Source organism: Homarus americanus, unplaced genomic scaffold (genome assembly GCF_018991925.1).
Source record: "Homarus americanus isolate GMGI-L3 unplaced genomic scaffold, GMGI_Hamer_2.0 scaffold27457, whole genome shotgun sequence".
Classification (NCBI taxonomy): Eukaryota; Metazoa; Arthropoda; class Malacostraca; order Decapoda; family Nephropidae; genus Homarus; species Homarus americanus.
Window position 1 is genome coordinate 450,936 of NW_024731296.1, and position 17,086 is coordinate 468,021.

The window sequence follows — 17,086 nt, forward strand, 5'->3', positions numbered from 1 at the left end:
CGCATCACATTCATAAAAACAGAGACAAAACACTTAACAGTCACAAAAAACAGCAAAAATAACTTCACAGTTACCAAAACACAATACAATGTGAACATTAGGGATGTCCTCTCACTAAGGTAAAAAAACCCACTGATTATATGTAACAACACCAACACTGACTGATAATCATTGAGCTACACAATCATGGGCATATGCAATCACCAAGGAACGAAGCTTAGGACTGTAGTGCACTGGGTGGCCGTGTAGCTGCTCACGTTAACCGACTTGGACGTTGTCCGAACATCACATTGTGAACTTTGTATTTATACTTACGTGTATGTGGAATATTGCAGTGTACTTGTACTGTACAATATTGACTAAATTCACGAAATAACGTACACAACTAATGAAACACAGAGGTTAAGAAGACTAACAAAATACCCCTGTAACATAATGTCTACCTTGCCGACAAGGCTAAACCAAGCATACACTATTTATACAGTTTGTAAACTTTTTATTTCGTAAGTAAGGAAATCAAATTAAAAGTACTGTACTGTACACTACAATAGCCAAAAAACATAAACCAGTAACATAGGCATTTCTTATATCTATTAAAACATATTATGGATATACAGTTACTGTACTGTACAGTATAGTCTGGATTTAAGCGGTCAATTGAACCCGTGGAGGTCCGTGTAAAACGAGAAACGCATTAACGAAATAACAGAACATATGGGATTAATTGAAATAGAGACTGGCCCGACCCCCAAACTACAGTTTTTCAGACACAATACGTATGTTGTAGTAAAAATAACATCTTAATTTTATGATTGTATGCACACACAATTAATATTTAAGAGAAATACAGTCGCTGGTTCATGTCCATTCAAATAATAGACTCAACTCCACCCCCCTCTCTTCCCACGCTCGCTGGGTTCCTCCCTACCCCCCACCTTCCCTCCCTACCAGAGAAATGTTTGGGGAAAAACATTATATTTAAATTTTTAGTAATAAATAATACCTCAGACTAAAATTAGGATAATATAATTGACATTACTGGATTCCTTGCAAGACAGGGAATATTTTGAATGTAAACGTCATATATTTTGCACAAAAGATAAAATTTTTGCTCATTTTCATCATCTTCTTAAATTACATCTAAAATTTGTATGTCTAATGCAAATTTTAGGATGTTTATATTTAAAATGATCACCATCTTGTAAGGATTCCAGCAATTTAAATTATATACTTTATGAGCTAAAAACATATATATCTTCAGTAAATAAGCAAATTATACTTCACCCGCATAAATGATGAAATTTACTGTGTAATTAAAACATTTCATTCTGGCAAGGTGCCGCGTAAATGACCAAACGTGTAAACAAAAGCCGCATAAATCCAGGCTATACTGTATCATCATATGCCTGGCAGCCCAATCTATTTTGTTTTAAGAACATGTGATGCATGCGTGAGCGCGCCCGCTCTAAGGCCACTTACGTCCGCTACATCCCGTTGTCTGAACGTTTTTTTTTATCCCCATTATTTTCTTATTATTTTTATGGGCCACGGACGTATATGTGATCGGACGTTGTTCAGACGGACGTAAAGCGACTCATGACTGTAGTTTGTTAGTCTTGTTAACAGCTGTGATAATTTAAATTAATTTGAATTGCTGCTTCTGGTTTGTACATTTAAATTGGATTATTCCTCATTGCAAAATATGTACTGTACTGTAGTTGAATTAATTCTTTCTTGTTTAATAAGCATTTGAATTTATTGAAAATTTTTGTTATACGCACACCTATTGTGATATACTGTACAGTATGCATCTGAATTTTACTACTTTAATAATTTTTGTGATAAACAGTACAGTATGTAGTTTGTTACTGTACACACAAGGTACAGTACACCATAATAGTTACCACTACACTTTTAAATACTTAAGTCCTCAGTACTATTTATTGCAGTATTAATGTCTTCCTAATATTACGTATTTAAGTAATTATTAGATGTTTTAATTGCCTGTATGTTGGCCTGGTTAGTTAATGTTAGGCATTTACATACCTAGATATAAAGGTAGACGTCGCATTCTCGATTTTATCACAAAAACTGGTTTTTAGAAAAAAACGGCTTTATTACACTTCCTTTTCTTGTAAATTACCATGATGAATTTTCATTTACTATTTAAATTATTAAAATATATTTTTTTTTTTACTGTACTAATTGGGTTTTGTAAGTTACTACCACAATCCATTTAGGTGGTGAGGTAATTACCAGTAAAGTACTGTACATGTTAAGTGTTTTTGAAGTACAGTAGTTGTACAGAAATAATTGATGCATGTCCTGTTTACAAAATGAGATTATTAATTTGTGGGAATGTTTCTATCAAGTACAGTATATTTTCATAGCTTTGAGTATTTTTGAAACAAAGATCAGTGTTTGTATTTAGTAACCTTTAATGATTTGTGACAAAGTGAATGTTAAGTACTTTAATTGTCCTCTTGAAAGTAGATTGGCTAGTACTTTTTTGTTGTTATTGTGACAGTAAAAGATTTGATGCATTGACAGCTCATCATAATACAAAAATATTTAAGTTTATCAGACATACACAGTGTAAAAACTATAACTTGGAATTTTAATCAGTACATTGAATTGGGTAGCTTTTTCATCATGGGTTATGAATTTAATAACCAGCATAAATGGGAAATTTTGATGAAGCTTATCAGGAGAGTATAACCTTTCCAATAAGAATGACATAGCCATTCTTTAAAAATGTCAGGACCATCCTACCCTGTGTGTGTGACGACCATCCTGGACAGGTTGTGTCGATCGTCTTTGCATATATTTTAATGATCATCATATCATAGATAGTTATGATCTTGTATAATACTGTACTTCATTAACATCCTGCCCAGAATATCATGATTATCCTAGCATGCCTTGTTTTAACCATCCTAGCCAGAAAATCATAATTTACCATAGTATGGTTTGCCATAACCATCCAAGTCAGAGCATCATAATCACCCAAGAATGGATTACGTACAGTGACCCCTCGTTTAATGAACACCTCGGTTAACGTAATTTCGATTAACGAACTGCCTTCCATAAGGATCTTCAATTCGGTTAACGAAAAAAAATTCGGTTAACGAAGTTCTTACGAACCAACCTCAACATGTTTTCGCTTGCACTGACCAGGCAACCAGCTTTAGTATCAGTCCGCCAATACATTAATCGGTTCTAGGGCGTAAATTCCTTACTATTTTAGTAAATATCAAGAAGTTTATACTATTCAATAATTTTAAAAGTTTAATATTCAATTTTTTAGTCATTTTAACAATTATTGAACATAATTGAAGGTAAAGTGACTAGTTTAATGCGCGGCATCCAGCCTCTTAACACAGCAAACAGGAGTTAGTTTCTCTCTGTTTTCACTGGAGGTAACATCTTTCTTGAGACTCTCTTCAACTAAACGATTTTTTTCTGTGTTTCCAAGCAAATTATTGGTCATTTTGAAATATATTTTACATATTGACAATATATAATGCAGTGCAGTGTTGATTTAAAGAAAGTAATCTTGAATTACACCAAGAGAGCTAAAATTTTATGGGTGAAATGGCACCATGGGGTGACTTCTCTTCCACCCCAATGCCTTCTCTTCTTCCATCTCCTCCACCCCCATTCTAAATCCCATCATCATCATCATCCAGGAGCCTTCTACATACACACCTCAAATTAAGTGAACTTTTCTACCATTTTTGTTGAATTTAGGAAATTTTCGGTGAGCTGGAACCAATTACCCAAAAACCCATTGAAACAATGTTTTCGGTTAACGAACGACCTTCTGGAACGGATTGAGTTCGTTAACGGAGGGGTCACTGTATTTAGATCATCCTTTCACAAAAATAGTTAATAACCTCAGCTAGTTGTCCCTGCCCTCCAGGTGAGGATAATTTGACCATGTTTATGAGAGTACTCTGACTCATTTCAGTTTAGTGAGTTCTAACCATCATTAATACTGTATAGATCATCTTAGTGATTGTAGTTCACATACTCAGATCATCTTAGTGATTGTAGTTCACATACTCAGATCATCTTAGTGATTGTAGTTCACATACTCAGATCATCTTGGTGATCATAGCCCACATGTTAGATCACCTTGGTGATCATAGCCCACATGTTAGATCACCTTGGTGATCATAGCCCACATGTTAGATCATCTCGGTGATCATAGCCCACATGTTAGATCATCCTGGTGATCACAGCTCACATGTTAGATCATCTTGGTGATCATAGCCCACATGTTAGATCACCTTGGTGATCATAGCCCACATGTTAGATCATCTCGGTGATCATAGCCCACATGTTAGATCATCCTGGTGATCATAGCCACATGTTAGATCATCCTGGTGATCATAGCTCACATGTTAGATCATCTTGGTGATCATAGCCCACATGTTAGATCATCTTGGTGATCATAGCCCACATGTTAGATCATCTTGGTGATCATAGCCCACATGTTAGATGATTCACATGTTAGATCATCCTGGTGATCATAGCTCACATGTTAGATCATCCTGGTGATCATAGCTCACATGTTAGATCATCCTGGTGATCATAGCTCACATGTTAGATCATCCTGGTGATCATAGCTCACATGTTAGATCATCCTGGTGATCATAGCTCACATGTTAGATCATCCTGGTGATCATAGCTCACACCTAAGTGATCATATGTTTAAGATTATGTTGGTGATCATATCTCACACGTTAAGAACATCTTGCTGATTGTACAACATATGTTAGGATCATCTTTATGGTCATAGCAAACATGTTGAGAATGTGTTGATCATAACACAAATGTCACTTCCTCAGGCACTGCCAAACTCCATCACCACAGATGAGCAGCGGGAACTTCTTGCCCTACTCTGCAAGGTTAGTCAGTTTACATCCCTTACTGTTTCCTACCCATGGTAAAATCTCATATTGTTTCTCACTAATGATCTTTTTTCATTTTTTTATTTCTTTATGGTTCTTTATTATTATCATAATTATTATTATTATTATTATTATTATTATTATTATTATTATTATTATTATTATTATTATTAATATCAGAGTTGTTATTATTATTATAATTTTATTTTTAATTCTGTATTTTTGTATTATAAATTTTATTTACTTTCAACTAATTCTTATTATTATTATTGTTATTGTTATTACTGTATTACATTTTTGCCCCCAGGCTCCCCAGTAAATTAGGTTAACCATAAAGTATATGATTACCAGAGAAAGAGCATCAATAAGTGATGCTGAAAACTCAAGTACCCATCACCATTACATTATTAACATTAGCAAGAGCTTTGTTAATATATTATGCTGTATCTGTCACAGCTTAGACATACAAATAGTACTGGTACCTGTATACCACTGACTTTTGACCGACTGAAAGAATATGATACTGTGCTTTTTCTCCTCTCATGATTAAAGTTAATATACTTCTCTTTAATATTTGTGATTGACTAGGGACTGAATAGGTAATATTATAGAATCTATATCTGGTACAATTCTCTCTACACACACACAAAGTGAAAGAGAGTTGATCTGAAAATTTAGAATATTGTTATTTAATTTTGTCCGATTTATTAGAACAAATTCTCATTTCTTTATAATGAGAATATTAGTACAGTACCATGACTTTTTTTGGTGAACTAAATTCACAAGGATTTTATTCTGGCACTTTGTAAGGCTCATCACAACAAAACCAGTTAGCAGTATTAATGTATTGTAGTATGTGTACTTGTTGTCCATAGGTGCATGAGTTAGAGATCCAGAAGGTAGAGATGCAGAGTGAAGCATTACTGAAGGAGCATGAGCTGCGCCGCAGAGATCTTGTCATCATGCGGTATGACCGTCAACGCTCTGTGTGTGATGAGATCATTACTCGTCAGCGACAAATGATTGAAGGTGGGTCACTTGTCAGGATTGCTTTTGGAGTAATTAAACTTTCGCTGTAAATTGACATAATAACATGTAAGAATATAAGAGTGGTTAGCATGCCTTCATGGTTTTAGGTTTATATGAAAATGGACTTTTGGAATTAGTACCAAAATTGGTGATACAGTATGTGGTTCATGCACTGAGAAAGGAAGTACTGTACTGTACTACATTACTGTACTGTAGTACAGTATAGTCAAAGGTGGGCACACGCAACTTTTTTTTTTTTGCGCCGCAACCGTAACTCTGCTGAAATAGTTGCGCCGCAACCGCAACCATTTTCAAAAAGTTTCGCCGCAAGCGCAACGCCCAACCTTGAAAAATAAATAAATAAACAAATACAGTACAGTACTAAAATAATTTTTTTGCCTATTTACAAGTAAAACAAAATATAATTTAATTGATACAAAAAAGTTAATATTATCAATATGTTATTACAAAATTTAAAAAAAAGCCTCACTGCCACTGGCCTCAGTCTCAGTGGACTGGCTGTCAACAGTCTCAGTTACTTCAACTTCCATGTCCATGTCCTGGTCGGCAGTGGCAGGATTACTGCTGCCGGCCACAGACTCCTTCCTCCTCGTCACAAAACGATTCATAATACCGGTACTAATTATAACAAGAAACAAAACAACAAGAAACTGACACCTTAACTGCAGTGCTACTGATTGCCGGACTGCTTATGATATGAATCATTCCTCCCTCCCCTTCCCTCACTGTAGTTGCCAGATTTCATCTTTTACATTAACTCTAGTTTCTAGAATTTATGTGAAAGATGAAATCTGGCAACTACAGTGAGGGAACGATGGAGGGGGGGGGGTGAAGGGTCTCATCTGGTTTACAGTTCAGAAATATGCTGCCTGACCTGTATCATGTGTATGTTGAATCATTCCGTCAGAAACAGAAATTTTCGTAATGCGCAGCTCTCGGGATGCCCGTTTGCTTATGCGGTTGTATTCCAATTTTCAATTATTGCTGAAAAATTTTGTGCGATGCGCTTGTGCTTGAAAATGCTTGTAAAAGTTGTGTTGTAATCAGTTCCACAACTCTCTGGAAAAATGTGAGGCGCAACTGCACGCTCAACCAAAAAAGTTGCGGCACAAGTTGCTCCGCAATTTTTTGTGGTGCCACTGCCCACCTTTGAGTATAGTTATGTATAAAGGTTAATTTTGGTACACATTGCTTGAATCGAAAATACAGGGTATAGAGAAGCAATTAGATGTCTACATTTTTGTTGATTCCATAGAATGTACAGTAGCAAAAATACTTTCAGTGTGGTTGTAGTTAGGCATAGCTATAATGTTCCAAATTAAACTTGTACTGTATATAACAAAACATCTCTATGTAGAGCAGAATATTTGTGATAATAGACCCACCGCAAAAGATAAGGGTACCTTTTATGTTTTAAAACCTAGAAATATCATATGTGAGAATATTACATTTCACTGTTTTGTATGCCTCCATACTTGTTTATTATATATATCCAACAAAATATTTTGTACACCTCAAAAGCAGTTAAGATATATGTGTCTTTTTAAACTCTTCATCATCTAATGTGGGTTAACATTTAATGAAACTAGTAGTACTGTACTGTAATGTAATATTTGAGTGAGAGAAAGTGAAAATAATATTGTTGTCACAGTATGTTCTTTGCCTGTTCTAGCCTGGGGAATGCATTGGTCTAGACATCAATTGATTATATAACAGCACCCAGTCTTCTTAACTGTAGAATCAAAGAAAAGAAGAGTAGAATAAAATGATTGAGGCATGGAATGCTGGGGCTGTAAAAGTCTACAAACAATAGTGTGTATAGTTCATTCATCAGACTTTGTGAATGCTATACTGGATTCCTTTATTTAATCACCTGTAGTTTTTGGAGTATATTTTTGAAAGCTAAATATTAAAGTGATTAAGGAGATTGAAGTATAATAATCTACCAAGGATCCAGAATTTAGGAGTTACCTATTCTTAGAACAGCCATGTTAAAGACATTATAAATTGTGCGAAATACTCTTTACAGTATTCTGCATCAGTATAACACACTATCTACACATTTGTCCATGTCTTATTTTCTTACACTTGATGAAAATTAGGTCATGACTGTATACTCTACAATTTCTTGCTATACTGTAGCTCTATCTTACAACACATGATCCATAGAGAGATATCTTGTAGACACAAAGAGAGGATTGAATGAATGAAATCCACTTTTTTGTACTGCAAGGGACAAATTTTATGGCTTGGACTCTTATGTTTTTCTTCCTTGGTTAAGGTACTTTCACTTAATGATGAAAATAATAAAGAATAAAGAAACTTTAGTGAATATGGAGGCAAGTTTCTTATATTGTATTACAGCTTGTGAGGAATTAATGGTTGTGGGAGAGTTGAATAGATGAACTTCACACATTAACAGTTACAGTACAGTACTGTATTGTACAGCACTGTACTCCTTGTTATGAGCAGTTTGATTGAATTCTTCTTAGAATCTACTGCAGTAGCATGGTAATTCAATGTATATTACTAAGAAACTGATGAATAGGACTGCATATCCAAGGCCACATGATTGGATTTTACTTTATTAATTTCTTTCTCTTTAAGAGGCTACACTACTGTATATAGGATGATTTCTAAATGTGCATCACTCACTGAGATCAAGAGAGAAAGGGTACAAAAACAGCAAAAAATGGAAATTCTTAAAAAAAAGATAAAAGCCTAAAAGGAGGAACTTATTTTCATGTGGATGTGTTTATTGCTATTGTTCTTCATAATTACTCAGCTTTTGCGATGAATGTAGAAACTGCTGTCCCCCAAAAAAGGGCAATACCCATAAACTTTTTAGAATAAACCGAGGTGATTTGTGAAGGGTTCAACAGTAATTTTAGCAGAAAGTACTGTAAATGGATTGTGGAAACATAAATGCATTTGACTTGTCTTTCATATAGCCATGCATGATGGTCAAGGTAAGCGTGGCATGAGGGTGCAGTCATGGAGGATGGGTAAGGCTCAGGTGTCTTGTGCACTTTAATTGTCCACCCAATGTGTCTCGGTCTCCACAGGCTGCATTTATGCTGTATATTTTCATTTATTATCAAAGATATCTGGCTTATTGAATTTTGGAAGCAATGTCTTGTTTTTGCTTTACTGCAAAGGAAGTTTTAAAAGTTTGAAACAGCATTATTTGTAAGTAATTGATGTCACTATTTACTTTTAAACAGCTGTACTAAAGCAGTGGTGACTTTGTTATACAATACAGGGTACAGTACACAGATTTCCAACATCCACCATCTGGTTTGCAAATTTCTCACATGTGCTTGTGGTGTGCCCAGCATAGAAACACTTAAAATTATTCAACTTTGCACAGATATTTTATTTAACTTGAGTTCTACTGTACTTCTTTATGAAAATCTTCATAGTGAACTTGAAATATTAAGATTTACTTTGATCACTTACATCAAATAATCATCTGTTCAATGTCACTTTATTTTTTCCAAATAGGGTAATGTCTCAGTCTCACAAGCTGAACATATATACTGCACTGTACAGCATACAGTATATGTTCAGCTCTTGAGTTCCTGATGTACACATTTGGCAAGTGTTTCACTGTCACCATTTCATGTCATCCTACTGAACATGTTTGGTTCTCACTTCACCATAGTCCGTTAATGTTTATCTTTATACCTGTATTTGTGGGTATTTGTCACCTGTGTAATGATGTGTCTTATATGTGATTTAGGTATAATTTCTCACTTATTGCATGTGTTGAAATATGCAATTTATTCAAGCAAAATGTGAAAAAACTGTGTGTAACCATTCTGTTGCATGTAATACGCATAGGTTGCAGAAAATTTTTATTCATCCCTCTGTTCAAGAATAATTTATATAAATGAGATATGAAATATGATAGCTTTTCCAGAATTTTGTACAGTACAGTATTACCCCGCCTAACGCGGTTTCACTTAACTCGTTTTATCATATACGCGGTGCCTCGCCAGAGCTGAACTTTCACTTAACACGGATTTTTTCCACATATACGCGGTGAGTGTCCGGCTCGGATTTTTTCCACATATACGCGGTGAGTGTCCGGCTCGAGACGCTATTTTTAGATTTGCCCCACCCACCACCCTGCCTGACTGCCTGTTTTAGCTCATAAAATTCATACAAATTACCCGGCCAGAATATAATTTACATTGCTGGAATTCTTATAATTTGGTGATCATTTTGAATATAAACATCATATATTTTGCATTAGACATACAAATTTTAGATAAAAATTTTTCTCTGAGTAACTATGTTATCTTTTGTGCAAAATATATGACATTTATATTCAAAATATTCCTGGTCTTACAAGGAATCCAGCAATGTCAATTATATTATCCTAACTTTAGTTTGAGGTATTATTTATTACAAAAAAGTTAAGTATTCTGGTTTTCCCACACATCTCCTTGGGACGGTTGGTGGGGGGTGGGGGGGAGGGAGGGACCGACCGACCATCTGTTACCCTGTGAAGAATATTTTTTTTTTTTATTAACTGAAGATATTTGTTTTAGCTCATAAAATTCATACAAATTACCCGGTCAGAATATAATTTACATTGCTGGAATTCTTATAATTTGATGATCATTTTGAATATAAACATCATATATTTTGCATTAGACATACAAATTTTAGATAAAATGTTTTCTGAGTAAATATGTTATCTTTTGTGCAAAATATATGACATTTATATTCAAAATATTCCTGGTCTTACAAGGAATCCAGCAATGTCAATTATATTATCCTAACTTTAATCTGAGGTATTATTTAATACAAAATGTTAAAATTTATTTTTTTCACCCCACATCTCTTGAAGGGAGGATTGGTGGGGGGTGGGGGGGAGGGTTGGGACTGACCGCGCGGTTGGAAGAGGGGGGAGGCAAGGTGGGGTACTTTGATTGACAGATAGTGTCGTGAAGATTATTTTTTTTTTATTAACTGAAGATATTTGTTTTAGCTCATAAAATTCATACAAATTACCCGGTCAGAATATAATTTACATTGCTGGAATTCTTATAATTTGGTGATCATTTTGAATATAAACATCATATATTTTGCATTAGACATACAAATTTTAGATAAAAATTTTCTCTGGGTAACTATGTTATCTTTTGTGCAAAATATATGACATTTATATTCAAAATATTCCTGGTCTTACAAGGAATCCAGCAATGTCAATTGTATTATCCTAACTTTAGTTTGAGGTATTATTTATTAAAATTTAGTGGTTTTCCCCCAAAAATTTCTCAGAGAGGGAAGAGCCGGCAGTGTAGTGTGAGAGGGGGAGGGAGTTGAGTCCATTATTTGAATGGACATTAACTTGGCGACTGTATTTCTCTATTTCTCTTAAGTATTAATTGTGTGCATGTACCATCATAAAATTAAGATGTTATTTTTACTACAACATAGTTATGTGTCTTCAAAAAGTGGAGTTTGGGGGTCGGGCCGGTTTCTATTGGAATTAATCCCATATGTTCTGTTGTTCACTTAACGCGGATTTCACTTAACACGGGACCCTCTGGGTTCTATTGACCACGTTAAGTGGGGTACAACTGTATATAATTTTCTTTAAACATTCATTACTCTCTCTCTCTCTCTCTTGTGTGTGTTATAAAGATCAGCTTGAATCATTGATACAGTACTGTACAAGCAATTTATCCCCAGAGGAAGAACTTCTTTTTAATATTGCAATTCTTGATGGAGAATCATTTATTAATTCTCGTAAACACTCCCAACACAAATAAGACCAAAGGTCAAAATGTTTTTCACTCACACCTTCATAGTTGTAGATACTTTTGGAGAAAATTTGCAGTTATCGCTTCAGAAAAGTCTTCATGATTCTCATAACATAGGAGTCTTGTTTTATGTCAGAAGTTGTAGTGGCATTGTCCACTTGTGTTCATAAGATAGTTGAACATATATTTAAACCTGGAAAATTATTTTGAACAGATTTGCAGGTGTGTGTATGTTTCAAAACATTTAGCAAGAATTGATGGAAAGGAAAAATATGTTTGGAAACATCCTGTACCTTTAAAGAAACTAAATGGTAAAGTCATGATTTTTACTCATAATTACAGGTGCAGTAGTAAATACTGTACTGTGAAAGAGGTTGAATATTATATAAAACAAATTGTGTAAGCACTTCTTTAAAAGCATGTCACATTGATGCACAATTAAAAATTGGGTAATGGACACCTTATTCATGTATAGATGGAGTATATTAACTAATGCTGTATCCCACACAGAGCTCAACCACAACATGCCACCAGAATTGCAGGAGCTGTATTCTCTTTACCAAATGGAGATTCAGTACAGTAATAGTGACAGAGATGTGAAGTACCTCAATGATGTCAACCAAATGCTCAGAGTGAGTGAACAAGTTTTGACAGTCAGACAGGTGTTAGCAGATGAAATTTTAGATCCAGTGAATATTTCTGTCACTTATACAAATACGTACAGTAAACTACTGTATGTTAATATTTTGTGTTTTTGGTTACTTTTTATGTGCTTTGTTGTGTCATTTAAGGGTGTTTTCTTTGCTCATCATCGTACATTACAGTAGTCTCTCACCAACCACAGGGGTCAGGGTCCTGGAAAATTCCCTGGTTGATAAAGCCACAGTTGGTAAGACGAAAGTTTTATGGGAAATAAGGGGCTAGGTTCCATGGCCGCGGATAATACTCGTCAAAGCCTAACTAAATTGCCTGTTCCTTCACTAAACAATACCTGCATTGTACTTTTCATTAAATTTGAATCAAATACAGTGGGGTATGCTATAACGAACGTAATTGGTTCCAGAACCTCGTTCGTTATAGCATTCGTTCGTTATAGGATTAATCCGTTCCAGGCCCCCAAATACAACCACTTAACACTGAAAAAATTCTGTGGAAAATGTAAAAAATACGGTACTTTATCTTACCTTAGTGTTATTCAGCATGCAGGTACCCCTAAACACTGGCACATCACTATCACTTCCACTGGGAGTCTTGGCTTTAAGGTCCTCAAACAATTGTTTAGCCTTCTCACAAATTATAGCTTCACTAATGTTACCACCTGCCATTTCTTTCTCCTTTATCCACACTAAGAGTAAATTTTCCATCTCTTCAATCACATTACACTTTGCTTTGCTAAGTCTAAAGATTCCCTTAGCCACTTGCACAGTTTTTAACTCCTCTTTATTCTTCAAAATCGTACATATAGTCGATTTAGCCATCCCATATTCATCACTAAGTTTCGCAATGCTTCTTCCATTCTCACGTTTCTTTACAATTTCTTTCTTAGTTTCAAGGGTTATTAGCTTTCTCACTCGCTTTGGACGACTCATTGTTACAATTGTATACTTGTATAACAAAATAGTTATACAAATAACGCGAATTTCCACATCAAAAGACGAAATTTCAACAATAACAGTGGTGCACTGGCTACACAATGAGACAAAGATGGCGCCTGACGCTCTTGTTGTGGGTCGCGGTACAACAATATTCATGCGCCAGGCGAAATAGTCCCGTATTCATCCGCGTTCGTTGTAGGAGTTGCGTTCGTTATAGCATTCTCAATTTTATAGGTAAAACCGTTCGTTATATGAATATTCGTAGTAGGATCCGTTCGTTATAGCATACCCCACTGTACATGTATAACAGCATAATATAAATGCATTAAGTTATAAGAATGCAGGCACTACTCTGAATATCTTAGAACGTAAGAAAATAAGGAGTCTGCAATAGGCCGGTTGGCCTGTGCATGGCAGCTCCTGTCGAGAGTTACTACCACCCTCTATCATCCACGAATCTATCTAGCCTCCTTTTAAAACTTTCCAGCATTCCAGCACTTACTACAAAGTTGCTAAGCTTGTTCCACTCGTCCACCACCCTATTTGTGAACCAGTTCCTTCCTATCTCCCTCCTAAACCTAAACTTATCCAACTTAAATCCATTACTACGAGTCCTATCCTGCTCGGATATTATAAGAACTTTATCTATATCTCCTTTATTAATTCCTTTCACCCACTTAAATACTTCTATCATATATCCCCACACTCTTCGTCTTTCTAGGTAATGCAAGTTTAGTTTCTTTAACCTATCTTGATATGGAAGGTTTCTAAGTCACTTTAGCCAGTAAAGTGAACCATTTGATTGATAAATATATACCCAAAACTGTGAGGGGTAACTTTTTCGGAGTGAGAGTTGTGAACTCTTGGAGCAATCTGCCACAAAGTGTTGTGACGACACCGAGTGTGAGCTCTTTCAAGACCAGACTTAACGAACACTGGAGCAGGTTCAGATATATTCAGGAGCCGGTGCATGCCCAGTACCTGTCAACAGTGCGCAACAGAGAAGTGACCGATTGCCCCAGCAGCTAGTGAGCCGATCAGTGGTGAAGAGGATAAAAGTGAAGTAAGACCAAACCCAGTGCCTCCAGGAATACAAAGAGATCGCTACACATGAACCATGCGGTGGTCGACAGAGTTAAGATGAAAACTCAGAAATTCGAGACATGGGTCAGGACAAATGATGAGCAAGACAGGAGGATGTATGCCGGAACCAGGCAAAGTCAGAGTGTTATAGGGCTGAAAAAGAGTTCCAGAGGCTTATCGCGAGCGAGGTCAAGTCAAACCCAAAGGAGTTTTACCGCTTTGCAAAGTTGAAATAAAAACAAAAGTAGGCGTTTAGAACCTGAGGCTTGAAGATGGTAGTTATGCTGATTCTGATCAAGACAGGGCAAAGGCATTGAACAATTACTTTTCCTTGGTGTTCACAAGAGTGGATGCAAACTATCTTCCTGCGTTTGAGAACAGACAGTTTGACGCAGCACTGACCCACATTGTGTTCTCAGAAGAGGTTATAAGAAATAATTGTCAAAGCTAAAGGTTCATAAGAGTCCCGACGCTTACATAGTGCATCCCAAAGTGCTAAGAGAGTTGTGCAACAAGCTTGCTGGACCCCTGAAGATCCTTTTCTGTAGATGCCTCGATGAGCAAAATTTCCCTAGTGACTGGAAAATGGCTATGTTTCCAATTTTCAAGAAGGACGACTGTCACTCCAAGAATAATTATAGACCAGTGAGCATAGTATGTAAAGTACTTGAGAGCATTATAAGACATGCCATGATGGAATATATGCTACAAAACAACCTTGTAAAGGATTGCCAACACATTTTTATGCCGGGATGCTCCTGTTTAACTTAATTACTCAAGGTACTGAATGTTTGGACCCAAATTCTGGAACAGGGTGGCAATATCAACAATATATACCTAGATTTTTTCCAAGGCTTTTGACAGCTTACCCCATGAAAGGCTGAAAATTAAACTGGAAGGGTACGGGACTCAGGGAAGTGTCCTAGCGTGGATCGGAGACTTTCTGCATGATCGCAAGTAGTGTGTGGTGATTAATTGTATGAAATTGCCATGTGTACCCTTGAAAAGTGGGTTACCACAGGGCAGTGTATTGGGTCCGATGTTGTTTGTTTGCTTCATAAATGACATGCTAGAAGCTGTACATTCCTCCATACAAATGTTTGTGGATGATGCCAAGTTATTTCGGGAAATTAAGAACCAAACAGACTGTGAAGAGCAGCTGAAAGATCTCTGTGAGCTTCAAGAATGTTCAAAGAAATGGCTGCTAAGATTCAATGTCACGAAGTGTAAGAGGATGTACCTAGGACATACTAACGGTAAGGAGGCGAATCATATGTTCCAACAGGATGAAGAAAGTGCATTAATAGAGTCTGTTTGTGAAAAGGACCTGGATGTGTATGTTGACAATGAACGCCTGCCCCACAAGGGGTCACAACTCAAGGTTGAAGAAGCTGCAAGTCCAGAAAACTGAGGGCGAATTTTTTCGGGGTGAGAATTGTGAACTCGTGGAACAACCTGGCAGAGAGTGTTGTGATGGCACTGAGTGTGAGCTGTTTAAGACCAGGCTTGACCAACACTGGAGCAGGTTCAGATACATTTCGGAACCAGTGTATGCCCAGTACTTGCCAACAGTGCATAACAGAGATGTGACTGACAGCCCAAGAAGCTAACGAGCTGATCAGTAGCGAAGAGGATAAAAGTAAAAAAGTAAAGTATGATGTGAAGGGAGAGGTGGTTAATATAAAGAAGAGGAGGAGAGAGGCCAAGTCTTTTCATGCAGCTCTTCAGGTTTGCCAATGTCTGATGAGGTGGGTGACGCATGGACATCTTGGCAGGTGGTGGCTGGAGTGTAGCCGCTGGTGGGTGGTAGTGGGTAGCTGTAGCAGCGGTATTTTGCTAAAAAAACTGAGGATGGATGGCTGTTTCATTTTTTTGGAGATCCCTGTACACCTCTTTGTAGGGCCTCATTGCGCCCTCCAACACATGCACCTAAGGCTGAGCTCCATAAAAGGATAAATTTCCATGAAATGTTCAGCCAAAGTTGAAAACATAAGCATTCCCTTATTAAGATTTTTAAACGTCATTTTCACTTTTTTCACCTCATCCTCGTCATCATTGGAGGACTGTATCAGCTTCTCTAGGTCATCCTCTGTCAACTCCTCCACATGAAAACCAAGGAGCTCCTCTATCTCATTAGCCTGCATGGCGCACATCCCCTCACCTGGCAAAGATTGCGCAGTTTTTATGATGCTCCGCACCTCAGCAGCGACTGAAGGGAAACCTTGGAAGTCGTTCACCAACTCAGACCAGATATTTCCCCAGCTCACATTCAGTATTGACTGCTTCACTTCATCCACTGAATTTTTTATTATTCTGATTCAGAAAAAGATGTTAGAATTTTTCCAGCAGTCAGAAACAGATAAGGTGGAGTCCTTCTCCATTGCATCAAAGATACGGCTGAAGGTGCGGTGATTGCAATAAGTTTTAAAAGTGCCTATTACACTCTGGTCCATAGGCTGAAGAAGTGAAGTGGTGCTTGAAGGCAGATATACTGTACCACTTCTATATTGGGATGGGCAAGCTGGAGTGCTTCAGGATGATTGGGTACATTGTCAGCCATGAGCAACACCATGAACCCCAGATTTTTTGGGGGCAAGATAACACTCGACCTCACACACAAACAGTTGTTGAACCAGTCCATGAAGATGGCTGCATTAACCCAGGC

At 36.6% G+C, this 17,086-nt stretch overlaps 1 protein-coding gene across 6 annotated transcripts in view; it reads left to right on the top strand.

The window, feature by feature from the left end:
• Positions 1–17,086, top strand: part of LOC121867585 (kinesin-like protein KIF19) — a gene marked incomplete at its 3' end in the record, with an annotated part of 121,868 nt that overhangs the window by 75,631 nt on the left and 29,151 nt on the right. For 3 of the 6 annotated variants that reach the window (XM_042367606.1, XM_042367609.1, XM_042367611.1), the window contains 4 exon segments: positions 4,854–4,913; positions 5,792–5,945; positions 8,918–8,971; positions 12,254–12,375. In XM_042367606.1, coding sequence (XP_042223540.1) covers positions 4,854–4,913; positions 5,792–5,945; positions 8,918–8,971; positions 12,254–12,375 — 390 coding nt within the window. 6 annotated transcript variants of the gene reach the window in all.